The sequence below is a fragment of the Eleginops maclovinus genome, chromosome 8 (genome assembly GCF_036324505.1).
Source record: "Eleginops maclovinus isolate JMC-PN-2008 ecotype Puerto Natales chromosome 8, JC_Emac_rtc_rv5, whole genome shotgun sequence".
NCBI lineage: Eukaryota > Metazoa > Chordata > Actinopteri > Perciformes > Eleginopidae > Eleginops > Eleginops maclovinus.
Window position 1 is genome coordinate 10,481,142 of NC_086356.1, and position 16,187 is coordinate 10,497,328.

Consider the following 16,187-nt stretch of genomic DNA (forward strand, 5'->3'; position numbering starts at 1 on the left):
ATCAGTCAAAAAAACATGTTTTCAAGACTGCCTAACAAGCACCACTTAAACACAGCTCATCCAGACACTCTGAATGTATTTTGTCATATTTATTGAGTTTTGCAGGTGAGATTTTAGTTTGGCTAACTAAGACTGATACAGTTGTTAGATTAAGAGTCTCTTATATGATTGTAGGTTGTGGACAACAGCATTTTAATTTTTTGCTTCTCATTTATTTCAGCCTGAAAGCAACGGTGAAGCCACTGCCAACGGATCCACAGTAGCAACAGATAAGAAGACGGATTAACAGCTCTAAATGTTTAGAATGCATCGTAAACAGTGTAAATATGGCAGTTATATAATATAGAGAAACTATAAATTAATTTATCATGTTTTTTTGAGCGATTGGTTTTTAATAACCTTCCATATTGTCCTGACTTGTATGTATTTCTTTTCCCATTTGTACAACATTAACTTTAAGAGATTGGTAATAATTGATATACTTTCCTTGTTAATCATGAATTGACTTATACATTTACTGTGTTGATTATTCGCTCTCTGTGGAACAGTTTTGCTAGGTGGATCTTGTAGTTTAATGAATAAATAAATAAAAAAACCTTCATATAAAAAAAGATGCTCATTTATTGATCCTAAGCCAAGGTGAACCTTGGGCTTCCTTACTTCATATTTTAATGTCAATAAGGGTTTGATTTTTGTTGTATTTTGTGATATTTTAAACTATATAAAATAGTGTCATTATAATATCTGTAAATATATTGTTTAAAATGTATCACTGTAATAAGTCTTTAATGACAAATTTGAAAGAAAACATATTAAAGCATTTGTTTACATTTTTGCCAAAAATAGTCACACAAAATGTAAGTATATAAATGAATACAAACACACCTGCATGTTATTTATAACACATTAATACATCCTGTGTGTGTTATCACTGTTAGTGTGATATTTTTCAACTGAGTTTAATTAATGTATAAAGGACATATTTTATTTTTATATTTAAAATATGTTTATTGTTTGAACCCATATGAGTTTGCTGACTCATCTAAAAAGTGCATGGATCTTGTAATCATTCTATTCAGCCAATATAGATGTGATACCAGCCTGTTTTCAGCGTGTACCTCAGAAGTGGTTACAGCATGTACATAGAAAATCTAAGTTTAGATCAGACCCTGTGAATCTAAGTTTAGATCAGACCCTGTGGATCTATTTGCCCTATTTCTATCTGCGACGTCACCGACGTAACCAACACCAACGTCGTCATTACGCAAGGGGTGACGACGTGGAAAACATGGTGGAGAGGAGTATGTAGAGTAAACTTAATTGTCGCAATTTAGCTACAGTTTCAAGTGTTTGCACACTGAAATTACACTTTATTATCAAAATTGGACAGAATTCTTAATTTGGGGAAACAACAGTCGCCTTTTAACGGTCCTGGGAGTAGAGAGAGCCGCGGTAACTACGAGAAGCATTTCTGACAGGTAAGCGGTCAGGTGATAGAAAACAAGCCATGAATGTTAGCTACTCTCTGGACACTGAGTAATAAAACGCCAAAAGTGAACATGAAATGTTCGTGAGTCAGTAACTTATCAAGCTATGGTTTTATCTAGTGTGAGTGTCACTACACCGTGTTTACAGTCACACTTGCCAAGGCTATTTCTTGCACTGGAAACAGGATGAGCTAGCTAACGTCATACAAGTTGCTTAACTCAAGGACCAAATGCAACTGGAGAGGCTTGAGATATCACACTTGGAAACTCATTCATTATTACACAAACTCTCAATTTTGTGGTAGCTAGCAATAGACAACAAGACGTTAATAAGAAAATGGCATGTTTCGCTCAGCACAGCTCAAATCTGTGGCTTTTTGTGTGACTATTGCTGTGTAAAGTGCACCTTCTCTTTGGTTACCACAATTGTGTGCTTATAGTGTTATCAATTTTCTGGGCAAATGTTGGTTCGCTGGCTACACTTGTGTGCTAAAGGTGTGTCACACAAAACACACGTCCTTGTTCCTATGTTGTATCCTGTAATGAACCTGACCTCTTTTAAATGAATATACTGTATGTTAGGATGGATGATTTAGCTTACTTGATGCAAACATGGATAATGGGTCATTTGAAGTCGAGAGTAGGCTCGAAATGAAATATTTGTATTATATCATCCTGCGCAGTGGCTTAGACATACATAGTTTGTTATCTTTGATGGCATCCATAATTGAAGTATACTCTACCCAAGGATTTGGCATATGCCTGGTGAAGAAGCAAGAACAGTGGTGAGTCTGGCTGAGTGGAGCCAGTAGAGAGAGATGGGAGCCAACACCAGCCAGGTCAGTGACCTGTCCGACAATCCGAGCCTCAAGACCCTGGTGGGCACAGAGTCCATATCGGAGAATGATCCTTTCTGGAACCAGCTCATCTCCTTCACCTTCATCAGTCCCACCAGCAGGTACAAAAATACACACATGCACAGATTTGTCTTTTTCAGGAATGTATCAAATACTGAACATTTCCTGATTTCAGCTTCACATGTTAGCTTTTCTCTGTTTGGTGTTCTATAAGGTGAATCATTTGCTGGACAAATAATAGCTATAATAAGGTCAACTTACTATCTTTCTCAATGTATTTTAGCCAACTCTCTTCATGCTTATGACATAAAAATGCCATTTAAAACCCAAAGACAAGCCATTCATTTGACCTTTTTTGATGATTTTAAGCCAAACTAATTTTACAACATCAATAACTTTCACACTTAGTACTTTGTATTTTTGACTGTTAAGTTGTGTGTTAAGTACCTTTTTTCTTTGGTTACTTTGACCACAAGGCCATCCTATCAGAAGAATAATGGATTTGAATTTCAGAAGCATTATCCACATTTTTTAAATCATTAACCGAAAAATGTTTATATCGATAGTGAGAATAATTGTAGGTTGCAGCCAAAATCCTTGCATTCCCAACAGAAAAAAAACCAAGAGCAGGCCAGGAAGGGAAACATATTTGAGGTAACATGGAAAGTGTCCTTAGCAACCTTCCCTGCACTGTACCAATGTTATCTCTCTAAAATGGTTATAGAGTTATGAAAATCTCATATGGCTACAACCCTATCCCAGAGTTACAGTGTGCTATATCGACAGTTTGTTGGCACAGAACCAACTTAAGGAGAAAGTCTTCTAACATTTACAACCAGGATCAAACATTAAACTGTAGGCAGGATGTTTGCAGAGCTCACCTCAGTAATGATTCATCAGGCATATTGTCCCCGCTTGACTGAGAATAAAACAGCATTTGTTTTCTTTGTAAATAGTGTGGAGAAGTAAAGACACTACAGTTAGTCTTTTGAAATAGTTTTTGGCCTGATTTTACAGATTTAACTATTCAATGTTCTCCTCTTTTTCTTTCACATAATTTATCCTTTTTCTTTTACAAGACATACATATGCAAAGTGAACGTATATGAAAGATGAAAGAAAGATTCAACTTTATTGTCATTGCACAGAGTACAAGTACTAGGACAACGAAATGTGGTCTCTGCATTTGACCCATCCTAGTGTTAGGAGCAGTGGGCTGCCATTATGTACGGCGCCCGGGGAGCAGTGTAGGTAACCAGTGTCTTGCTCAGGGACACCACGGTGGCACTTGGTCTTTCGGGGACTTGAACTGGTGACCTTCCAGTTCCCAGGCCAAGCCCCTATGGACTTCGCCATATTGACTGAGATCAACACAAAATACAGGAACACTAAATTGGTTAGAGTCAGTGCTGCAACTAACAACTTTCATAATCTATTGATATGCACATTATTGTTTGGATTTATTGTTATAGCTTTAAAATGTCAGAAAGTAAACAAAAGCCGAAGTTGATATATTCAGATTCGGGCTGCAGGATATGAGAAAATATGCAATAATGTTGTTAATATCCCGAAAACAATATTACTTGTGATAAATACCTGATAATAGAATGTACTCAGTTCTACATTTATCCTGCTTTCTGTATATGGCTTAAATACAACACATGTCTTGTATACAGAGGTGGGAGAAGTACTGAGACGTAAAGTAGAAGTACCAGAGTGTAGGAATACTTTGCTACAAGTAAAAGTACTGCAATCAAAATGTTACTCAAGTAAAAGTACAAAAGTATTGGCATTTAAATATACTTAAAGTACCAAAAGTTAAAGTACTTATTCTGCAGATTGACCCATTTCAGAATCATATATATGATATGTTTTGATTATAAATATTGATGTATTGATGTGTTTATCAAAGCTGCAAAGGTGGAACTAGTTTTAATTACTTTATTTACTGCTGGGTAGAATGTGAGTTTAATCCAGGTGTAACCAAACTCTTATTTAAGTGATCATGCTGTTTATAATTAATCTATATCTGTAAAGTAACGAAAGGTATTAAATAAATGTAGTGGAGTAAAAGTACAATATTTACCTCTGAATTGTGCTGGAGTAGAAGTAGCACAAATGGAAATGCTCAATTAGAGTAAGTACCTCAAAATTGAATTTAAGTGCTTTAGTAAATGTGCTTAGTTACATCTAACCTCTGCTTGTATATAAGCTTAACATGAAAGGCACCAACAAAGAATATGGATTTCTCGGTAAGTTAAAAGACAGTATCACTAGAAAACTACCCTTCAAAATGTGCACTTTTGCAGTCTTCCATGACGTGTTATCTGAAGTTGAAACAGTAATGACATAAAAAAAGACATTATGTGCAGCCCTAATTCAGATTATTTTCTTCTTTGAGTATAATCAATTTCCCCAAATGTCTATCCCTCTAAATGTCTTCATAAGAGCCGGCTGCTCCTGTCAGTTCTGTCTCATATTAATGTTTCTTTCCCCCCCCCCGCAATTATGCCTTAGGGACATTTCTGACCAGCAAAAAAGTAGGGCCTTAAAACATATAACAAGCATGACATGACAGAAATGTTTTCCAGAAATGAAAGAGATTCCACGGTGAAATCTAATCAAAATGTGTAGATTGCATTAGTTCGTATGAACCCCAAATGCATCAAGCTGATCGAATAAAGCAGTAAATAAAAACACTTGGTCAGAACAATATAATAAAAGGTTGGGCTTTACATCCTTACATGTCGCTACACGTCCCATGCAATCTTAGATGAGCATTATCTTACATTGTGTGTTTTGAGTCAATGCAGACGCACATTTTTGAACGTTATCAGTGTCTATTTGGTTTTGCGGTGGTTTTCTAGCCGATGGTATGAGCAATCAGAACCTCTGATCCATTTCTCTTACTTATGTTTAAGCTATCTTTTCCCTATCTTTCTAAACTAGCCTCTTCCCTTTGTTTCCCTTTATAACAGTGGAGACTCCAAGTTACTGGAAGAGGCTGTCATCCCCCTCGCAAAGATCCTCAGTAGGTTTCCAATAATTGAAATATGTTTCATGTCGGTTTCATTCTAGTGGTAAATGCATTGATAACAATGAACATCCACTTCTCTGGACTTATCATTAAAAAAAATACAGTTGTTTGTTGTGTGCCTGACAAGCTATCAGATTATGATGTTTCTGCTTCTTATGTAATGCTTCTTATAACATATTTCCTCCTTTTTTCCCACAAGTTGAAAACAATCCCAGATCGGGGAACTTTGGCGCCCTTGTCAGAATTTTTCTGGGAAGAACCAAAGAGCTGAAAATCTCAACAGAATGCCAGGAGTAAGTATGAGAACCTCAGATAAGATAATGAATTCAGAAAGGACAGACAATGTGTGTGTTATTGTTAGAGCTATTGTTTGATCACTGGCAGTCAGGGAATCTTACAAACACTGAATCGGTTGTAGCTTCCCTTGAGAAAATTGCTGAGGTATAACCATCAACACATGTGGCATTATGCACTCACTGCCAAACTCCATTTCCACCGATTCCCCCTGCCCCACTCACCGAAATTGTTTGGGAGGAAAATCATTCTCCATTTAACATCATTAGAGGTTGGAGTTATCACTCCCCGTCCTCTCCCATTTATTTCCCCCACATTTCGTAACAGATTCTGTCCCATACACAAACCTACATTTTCTGACTCTAACATACTTGGTATGTGCAAATTGTCAGTTTGTGGGACTGATTAGACTGAGAGTGGTTGTGAAACATTGCGGCTTGCACTGCATGGTTCCAATCATTTCTTGTTTTCCTCTTTATTTGTTTCTCAGCCACTCTGTCCTGATTTTGTCTCTGTGTGAATACTGTAGTGTGTAGTTTCATGTCACTCTACAGGGAAGGTGCCTGTTTTCTCACAGTTTCTGTGGTTGTCAAAGAGAAGGTTATGAGAAAACTGTTCATCAGCAGCATTTTAAGCAGTACAGAGGGAGATCCAAATTATATATAGTAACTGATAAACAATAAATGCACGAGACATCACCCACATTCAAATTATGTTCCTGTGATTTTGCTCAGTCAATGTAAGATGACAATTACAAGTGATAAAAGCATGCTTTATTTATTTGAAGAAATACAATTAAGGCTAGTTTCATAACGCAATTTTTTTTAATCCCAGACTATTTAAGTGAATAACTCCAGTATGCCGAGCTACTCCTGTCCTGTGTAACTATTTGATTTTTAATGAACATATTACCAAAGAACACTTCAGGGTCAGCCAGGTTTTCCTTTATACATTTAGGACATATATCAATGTCACAAAGCTACCACTTCTTAGCATTTATTTCCATCACAGTTCTGTGTTTGACCTTCAACGCGACAACCCTTTTTTCTTTTTTTTGCTTCCGCAGTCAGCTGTTTATCTGGCAAGCCCACAATGCACTGTTCATGATTCGCTGCCTGCTCAAGGTGTTCATCAGGGAGATGAGTGAAGAAGAGCTGCACCTACAGTTCTCCTACCAGGAGAGGGCACCAGGCTCCTGTGAAGGTGAGCTCCATCACAGAAAAACATTTTTGCAAAACACCTTACTGTTGTGCATATTTCTACACCGTTGTATTGTATATTTCCATATCGTGGCTTTTTTTTGGCTTTTGTTTTTGTTCCAAATATTTGTAGAAAGCAGATTTTTCTGCCGTATGTATACATATATTATCTTTGTTATTGTTATTATCAAAATCCTATGGCTGTCTTTATTTACTTCTTTTTCATATTCGTTTAAAAAAATAATATATATATATATATATCTGCAAATGTTGTTCCTTCTCCAAGGTTCAATTTCAAGTTTTATCCGTTCAGAGATTTAAAAAAAAAATCTTAAAAGTGTCTGCCTCTCAGTGGACTCATAAGATATGAGTTATTAGAGTATAGCCACAAGGGTCAAATGTGTAACACCTCCCTCATAAACCTAGAGAGAGATAAGAAATTGGCTTTTTAATTGAGTACAAACCCCCCCCGGCTACTGACCTGGATCATCTGTCTCTTGGAGACTTCTTTAATAAAAGTCTGACTCTGTGTCCACTGACTGCTCATCTTTTTTTGGCATCAAACTCTAAGCCTGTCGGAGGAAGTCATACACAGTGGGTGCCCTGTTGATGACCTTGATAAATGTACATAACGTAACACTTTTTGGTTAAAAGCATTAAGACTATTAAAAGGAAAGAACAATTTGTGGTGGTTTGTTATTCCTGCTACCACCAGTACTCGCGTACACAGTTGAACTATGACATTTTCACAAAGACTGTCTCATAGCACTTCAAGGGTTAGATCTGCTGTGCTGGGTGATCGTTATACAATGATCTTTCTGAGACAAAATCACACCAAGCTAATAACAGCAGAATTGGTAAAGAGACGATAGTTAGGAGGTCGTAAATGAAATCTGCAACAGTCTAAAACATATTTATCTTCCTTGCACAGTAATCTTCATGTGTGCGATTGCTGGCTGTCACAAGGCGTTACTCACTTAAAAAAGGGAATTGTTGAGAGCGCTGATTTCAGGCAAATGGTTTTTTGAGGAGCTTTAATCAGAGCCACGGGCAAGCACCGTCACTGATGCTACCTAAAGAAGCTCATTACTTCCATAATGGGCAAGTTTGAATTTTATGCAAAAATGTAAATTATTAAACATATTAATTTGTTTAATCCATTAATTTCCTGCCGCTTATCTGTGTCCAAATTGCGTTAATTTGATTAATTCCATGATTAGGAATTATTGCTACATACTGCTAAAATAAATTAATCCAGGCCATTTCATCTCTCCTGGAATTCCATAGTTTTTTCATATTTTGGCCAGTATGATCATTAAACGGCTTTTAAATTACATTCCACATGATATTAAAAATGTCTGAACAAGTATTAAATTATACTTGGCAAAAACCAGCAGGAAATCCTGTAATCCAAATGAGCTAATTCTCCTCCGTGCCATTCCTCTATACAGCAAGCATGAAATATGGATGATGGGAGGGATGGAGAGAAGGTAGAACTGGAGTTGGAAGAAGCTAAAAGAGGCTGTGATCAACAGGGAACAGACCTTACTGTCTCATATAATAACTCCCTCAACCCCTTGTGTAGAAACAGGCAGCGAGGACCTCCTGGAGGAACTGTTGTCCAACCTCATTCACCTGATCGTAGAGGTGCCCCTGCTGTAAGTATCTCACTGTACCATCTATATGAAAGTGTTTGTGTGTGTGTGGATGGTTGAATTAAACCCCATTGTGTTTTCCATACACTAAAAAGGTCACACATGCAAGACTGATTCAGTAACAACACTGAGAAGTGACATTTCACTCATCCCACACAGGGATTTATTTAATGTCAAAGTGCTAATTCTTCAAAACCACTTGTTTGACATTTTATTATGAGGAAACAGCAAATACATGAGTTTTTCATGTAAAAACCCAGTTTATTTGTTGTTTCTCAGCCCAAACCGTCATTTAGTTTGCCTTCTTTGTCTTTTTGTTGGTTGTTAATGTGTCCAGGATGTTAGTCATTGAGCAGTTAATGGAAAACACTTTGTGAAAGTTTGTCTATAACTCACTTTGCGTGCTCCACTTGCTCATTCACTAACCGAGAGAAGCTGGAGTCCATTATGGATTATGGTTAGGCTCGGATGTCCATGTGTTTCACTTCCAGAGCCGTCAGCCAGACTGACGTGCTGGAGCTCTGAGCTGGAAGAGTGACGCGTAAAGGGACAACATGAAAAGGAAGGGATATGACTAAAAGATGTTTGCGGTGTTGAAAAAAGAGAAAAAGGCTTGAAATGAAAGTTGGATTAGGAGTCGTGCCAATGAGTGGGAGAGGAGGGAACATAATGATTGAAAAATGGTATCATCCTTTACTCCCCGTGGGCGGTGTGCACGCTAACACTCTCTGCTTTAATGAGTGAGTGTGTTTACTCATCAATGCTGGAATTATCTCCTGCCTGCCACTCTGTCTGTGGCAGATAGGCAAAGAGACACTACATACATCTGTAGGCAAAAACCTCGAGTCAAAACAAGTTCACAGTAACATGAATGACAATGGCATTTTCCTCGTCTCATCTTAAACTTTTCCTCCCTTTGCCCTTGTCTGTATTGTGTCTGTTTTGATCCTCCTCTCTTTGTCAACCAATCTATTTTCTGTCTCCGCGTCTCTTCTTATGTCTCCGGACATCAAACCCCAGCTCTTCTGTGAATCCATTCAGGATTCCTACAACATTCATTGTCTAAGCTTCGAGACTTCCACCTGTTTTTCTTTCCTACACCACTTTTGTGGCTGTTGGCCCATTTCCTCTGTACGTGCTTCTGGTTTGGATGGAAATATGTTTTTCCCAAATCTTGAACAGAATTTGAACCTGATCTTTTGTGTCTTCATTTTATAACAAAGATACATTTTGACCTAGAAATCAATGTTAATCCTCTATTGATTCCATGCATACTTTAACTTGCATTTCTTCTAATCAATTACAGTATTTAAGTGCCTTACATTTACACTATGATTTAAGTCTTTACTGTTTGAGATGTCTTGAGATATATTGAAGTATATTATTTTAGTTACTATATTTTTTATTTATTTTACAACACCTTTTAAGCCTTGACACATATGGCTTACATTTGTCAAGATACAGTAATGTTTGAAATCTTGGGATAAATCAAGCTGTGACTTGTAAACCTGGGTTTTGGTTAAATTTATTATAAGCTTTTTTCACATTTTATGGACCAAGAAAAGTATTCAAGATGAATAAAATAACTGTTGAAGACCTGTGTACACACTTTCAAGTTTAGTGTGAAATGAAATCGGTAAATATGAAAGAGAAACACCATGTTTAAAATCAGGTTACCTAATTGTAAGCCCTGTGTGTGTGTGTGTGTGTGTGTGTGTGTTCAGGTGTCAGGAAGCACGTAACGGTTAAGAGTAAGAAACAGGCTTCAATGAAAGGATAGTCATCAGCAGTGGGCTACTTTCCAATGGCATCACATTCGTATATCAAATATCCTGCTTCCCAAAACGTGTTGAATTAAATGTATTAATATTTTGAAAGGCTCATATACTGTAAGTATCAGGCATTTGTATGTGTTTTTCTGTCTAAACATTGTGTTCTTACACATATATTATAACATTTTAATTTGAGATATAAGAGATAATAATATATTTGCATTAACTGTTGGTGCGTCTTTCTTTTGCTGTAGTGACATCACCTACAGCATCCTGTTTGAAGCGGTGACCACGCTGCTGGTATTCTTCTCCTACCAACTCTTCAACAAAGATATCCTCCGAGATGGATTAATCTACCAGCACATCATGAAGGGACGATGGTGAGGAAAAACACACGTGACGAGACTAACATATTGGGGTTCAGAAAAATGAAAGCAGAATTGGAAAACTATCAAATGAAGTTAGTTTTCAATACAAATAAAGAAAAATGGGACTGCATTACTCTCACTTATATCTGTAACTGGGTCATCCACAATCCGTTGAAACATTTCCTAACGCAGGCCCAGATCATTTTGGATCTTATCAAATCCAACGTGACACTGTCTGATATAGACCGCTGTTTATATCTAGACCCTGATACTTCCAGACAACCTCATCATGTTCCCAACAATGTTTTCATGTGTCAATCCATTGATACTAAGGGGGAAAAACAGAAATGATCTAATAGAACTTTATCTTCTTATCTCGTCAATGTGACTTTATCTTCTGTGATTCTGAAGGAATGTAATCCAGTGACTCGTTCTAAAAATGTTGATTAGCAAAATCTTCAGCGTGGGAAAATTAGAATGTGGATGTAGTATAACTTGCATTATGCTTATACAGTCTGATATTCAGCTACTTTTAAATGTTGTTAATCCCTAACCCTTAACTTTGCCAACATATCGTATCATATCACAAAACTCTGGTATTTTCCGGGAACTCATGCTACGGTCTTGCTGACCTCACTCTATCATCTCAGAAAGGTTCAATCCTGACTTTAGTGTAAACCATAAGTGTTCCAACCTTTTTATAGACATTACTCTTTCAAATGACACTTTTATAAACTATGTAGTATCTATAACAGTCAATATTGTCCAGTAAAATAAAACTGTCGCTTGCCAATTTTGTCAGCTAGCTAGCTACTAAGTTAAGCTAACATTAGCTAACATGTCTTTGGCTGACTTGGAGATGGAGACTCCTGTTAACACAACTCCGTATTCTATATTGAGTCATGAATAAGGCTTGTTATACCCAGGGGATAATGCAGAATGAAAAATGTATCCAAAATAGCTTGTAGGAATCATATACTCCTATTATTCAGCATCATATGTTCTAATGTGCACATGGTTAACTGTGTGTGGGGATAAAAACATGACTTTATTATCTTGAATACATGCATAGAAACGTTAAAACCCATTTTGAAGTCTAGTAGTTTTGTTAAGATGGGTCGATAGGGATGGAAGTAATTTTCTTTTAGGGCTCTTGCAGCATAACACCCAAATGAGAGCACTTTGGATTAACTGCTAATGAGAAGGATAAATGCTTTGGCGTCGCTGTTGTTGGCAAAACAGATCTAAATGACTCGTCATTTAAGAAACAATGTGCTGTGTTACTGGAAAAACAGTGATATTGGGTAAACAGATACTCAAATTGAAACATAATATGGACAACTGACACACACACACACACACACACACACACACACACACACACACACACACACACACACACACACACACACACACACACACACACACACATATACCTGCATGTACAAAAAGAAGCCCTATCTCTGGCTCCTTGCTTTTTAATGCACTAAGAAAGGGTCGACACCTACTCCTATTAGTAGCAGATAATGAGGCTGAGTTGGCAAATGAGCTGCCATTTTTATTCCCCCCGCCAGGTCTGATAAAAGGAATAATTTAAATGGTTGCACCCGTGTTCATATTCTCTATTCAGTAGAGTGCAGTCAGATGTAATTGATGCTTCAGTTGAGCATGTAAGGGACAGCTTTTAAAGCCACAGGACTCTATAACCTCAGGGCTTTTATTATAATATTCTATAGACAGTAGCATCTGAAGAAAGCCCCGGGTGTCTTTTTGAAACTCTCTTTGCATTTCTCTCTCTTTTCCCCAGTTTGTCTTTAACTAGTCGGCTGGTGAAGACCCTGCTCTATAACTTCATCAGGCAGGAGAAGTGTCCACCTCCAGCGACCCACATCTTTGAGCAGAAAGCCGAAGGAGGCCTGCTCTACGGTCTTGCATCAGGGGTGGCAAGTATGTGTACACACATCCACACACAAATAACACAAAAAGAAACAACAAAAGGGAGATTCATATTATATGTGCAACTTATATCCCAATTTTGATAGAGAAAACCCCAGTTTTTATGTATATTTAACTGTAGGTAATATAGGTAATGTTTTAAACTGTTGCAAAGCGTCAACCTGGTTTAACTTAAACCCATCATCATGTTTTTGTATTTAATCACACTTGTTGCTCACAGTTTGTTGTAGTGATTCTGCTATGTTCCTCACAACCAAATTAAACTGGTGAGTAGAAATGGCATCAGAAATTATGGGAATGATGGTCAAAATATAGAGGTTTGTGCCAGACAGTAAGGAGGAGGAGAATTGAGTTTATTTTTTATTTATTTTCTCCTTGGAGCCGACGCGGGGTAAATATGATTAATATGAGAAATGAAAGTGCGAGCCATGGCACTGTGGATGAAAGTGATATCTCAAAAAGGAAAAGAGTGCGTGTGTGTGTGTATCCAGCTGCGTGTGTGTGTTGAATGCATGTTTGTTTGAGTGTGAGAATAGGGCCGGGTTTCCCCTACAGATAAATGCTCTTTGTCGGTTGTTGGTGGCAGATTCCTATCAGTGAGCCATCAGCATTCATCCCAGCCTGTCTGTCTGTGGCCAGTGATCGGCCCGATGAGTTGTGGTGCCCTGTCCTGTTCTGTAATCCCCTAGAGCCTGTCTGTCTGCAGCCGCCTCCCTTATACACACACGCACAGACCAACAAAGACACAAGCGCTCTTATGCTCGGAGCTCAGAAACAACACTTGTTTTCTTTCCCCGTCTCTCTGTCTCGGCCATGCACACAGCCATCAGGGATTGGCAAAGCACACATTTTAATTTGGATGTTGAAATTGGTGTGTGCAAGAGTTTTGTTCTGTAAAAGCAGTAAATATTAGTTCAATTTACTTAACTTTTCAGCATGAGAAGAAATAATCAGCCAGTTAAAAGAACTTGCAGCAATTTTACACAGAAATATCAGTTTACTATGGTTAGAATATTGTAGGGCTGTACACATTTTCAATTAAAGCTGTGAAGGTCTGTCATTATATTTAAGGATGTAAAAAAAACCCCACCTTGATTTGATTATTGGAGTGATATAAATGTCATTTATGGTGTTGTTAGTTAATACAGGTGCATGCTTCTCTGTGTGTGTGTGTGTGGCAGGTGAGAAAGGAAATAAGATTGGAAGGTTAAATGCCCACAACTATGGATTGATACAGAATAAGTTAAAGCATGTGAATTTTGGAAATCGTAAATGCAAAATTGAATAGACAACACTTTGGATTTGTTGAAAACGTTGGATCACACAAGTGAAAGCCAATTCTTTGAAAGCCACCTCTTCAAACTAATGATGCACATTGTGGGGAAAATAATTATGTTAGAACAATTTGTGATTTAGCCTTATATCATGTAAACAGTTATATAATGTCATATTTTTAGTCTTGGCAGAAAGCCTGTGTTACAAACTGTGTATCTACAAATCAGTGAAGGTCCAAACGAGGGGCCTAAATGCTCTATGAAGTCTGTAAACCCACATACTGTATGGTGTACTGGACCAGACAACACTACCACAACCTACTTTGCATTCATGCTTTTTATAGCAAACTGCTAGTCATGTTAGCAGCATGTAAAACCATTCATGCGTACACACTCGCATTCATAGGCGCTCTGGCTTCCCCCCCCCAGATACAGCACTGGTCATTGGCAAAGCAAAGCAGTGCTTCATTTCGTCGCCATGTGAGTGTGTGGGCGGATAGGATGTCTTTTCCTCTCTCGCTTTTACACACTCTGCTGTCTGAGTCTGAACGAGAGTCTGCAGGGGGATTATCACCCAGACTGGCAACTCTTCTCTCTCCTCTCCTCCTCCTACACTTTCATTTTTATCATTCAACTTAATATGACTCTTCTTCACTCTATGTATTATCAGTGTCAGGCTTTCACAATTTAGAATTTCCCTGGCCATGATTATGCTTGATAATATGAACTGGTGTAAATGTTGAAAATACTATTCAATTATTTACATTTCTGAGTCTCCATGCACAATACTTTTCTGAGCTATCAGTCTGCCTACCAACAGAAACACATGACAATATCTTGTGTGCGATCCCCGTGTTTGATATCAAGAGGCTTACAGTAACTGCCTCTTCTCTCTGCTTCTCCTATCATCCCAATCTACTCCATTGATGGTGACAGCACCACAAACAGCTTTCTATCCTTACATGTATGAGGGTTAGGTCATCATCAGCGTAGCACACTTAACAGAAATGTTGCTTTTTTAACTGTTAAAGGGTTTATGGATAGATTTTTAGCCGAAGCTTCTTATTATGATTCTGATCATTTGATACAAAATCCCTCTAAGTCTGGGGAATGTTTTCATTTGTTGCATATGTTTTTGTTTGAAGGCTTTTGGACTGGGTATATATTTTCATTTGTGTGAGCATATCAGAATAGTGTGTTTGTTTATTGACTGTACTGCATGTTTCCCCATGTACATTTTTGGATAATCACAATGGGTTGGACGTACTTTGTGTGTGTATATGTGTGCTTTGCCAAGGCATCGGCCTAAAGCCCTGATGGCATATTTTCTTCTGTGTTATGCAAGTAAATAAGTAAGTAGCACATTATGTCTGTGTCCGGTCACCAGGCGTTCACATCTACATATGCACTGAAGGGTATGTTCTTGGCTCTGACTTTGAGAACATACTCCCCACCTCAGCTCCCTCCTCTGGCGTCTCCAGAGGCAACTGATGTTGGTGTTCAAGCATATGTGGCACTAGCGAACATAGAATCTTTTGACGATTTATACGTACTGGTGATGTTTATATTGTATTCATACTATAGTCAGTGTTGGTCTGTTGGTCCTCTACCTCGGTCTGCCTGTAATATCAATAACTACTGAACTAACCAGCTTTTCAATTAGCGCAAAGATTTTCAATCATCCCAACAAATATATTCAAAGGTTTGCCACAAAATTTGGCGCACACACTGTTTCCCAAATAACGTATCCTCATAATTTTGGTGATCCTTTGACATTTCATTCACCGCCATCAACCGGTAGCAACACAGTTTGTTCTAATTTAATTCAGACTGAACACATGAAGTACTCTGGCGATTCTAAAGGACAGTAAGGTAATGATATTACCCCAATAAACAATGTAATAACAGCAGCAGCATCATTTAAGGGCCCCACTGGCGTGCGTGCGTGCGTGCGTGTGTGTGTGTGTGTGTGTGTGTGTGTGTGTGTGAGAGAGATACCCATCATTTCAATCATCATTTGGTGCCTGGTCATGTTCAGGTGAATTGGATGTCAGGGGGAAGATACTTAGAAGGGATTGCGTACAACCTGAATATTTCAAAATGGCACATATTTGATTGACTGATGATATTTGGGTTTGAATATGTAAGCCAGCAGTCGTGTTTGATAGTTGGGATCATTATGAAAGGCTTTATTTCCTTAAACCAAGGCTGCATTCCAGCCTAACTTAATGGATTTTAATAAGCATTTACAACGTGCTAATATTGCACGGAGCCTAGGAGATATCTGTT

The 16,187-nt window shown here is 37.9% G+C and overlaps 1 protein-coding gene across 2 annotated transcripts in view; it reads left to right on the forward strand.

Moving 5' to 3' along the window:
* Window positions 1-1,266: 1,266 nt before the first annotated feature.
* dym (dymeclin) overlaps window positions 1,267-16,187 on the forward strand; it is a 51,802-nt gene continuing 36,881 nt past the window's right edge. Inside the window, exons 1-8 of one of the 2 annotated variants that reach the window (XM_063889784.1) lie at window positions 1,267-1,478; window positions 2,236-2,445; window positions 5,322-5,374; window positions 5,580-5,673; window positions 6,741-6,877; window positions 8,459-8,531; window positions 10,555-10,680; window positions 12,476-12,615. In XM_063889784.1, the coding sequence (XP_063745854.1) occupies window positions 2,306-2,445; window positions 5,322-5,374; window positions 5,580-5,673; window positions 6,741-6,877; window positions 8,459-8,531; window positions 10,555-10,680; window positions 12,476-12,615 (763 nt within the window). In that variant the 5' untranslated portion in view covers window positions 1,267-1,478; window positions 2,236-2,305. The remainder of the gene's footprint in view (window positions 1,479-2,235; window positions 2,446-5,321; window positions 5,375-5,579; window positions 5,674-6,740; window positions 6,878-8,458; window positions 8,532-10,554; window positions 10,681-12,475; window positions 12,616-16,187) is intronic. The other variant, XM_063889785.1, reaches the window with a different exon arrangement.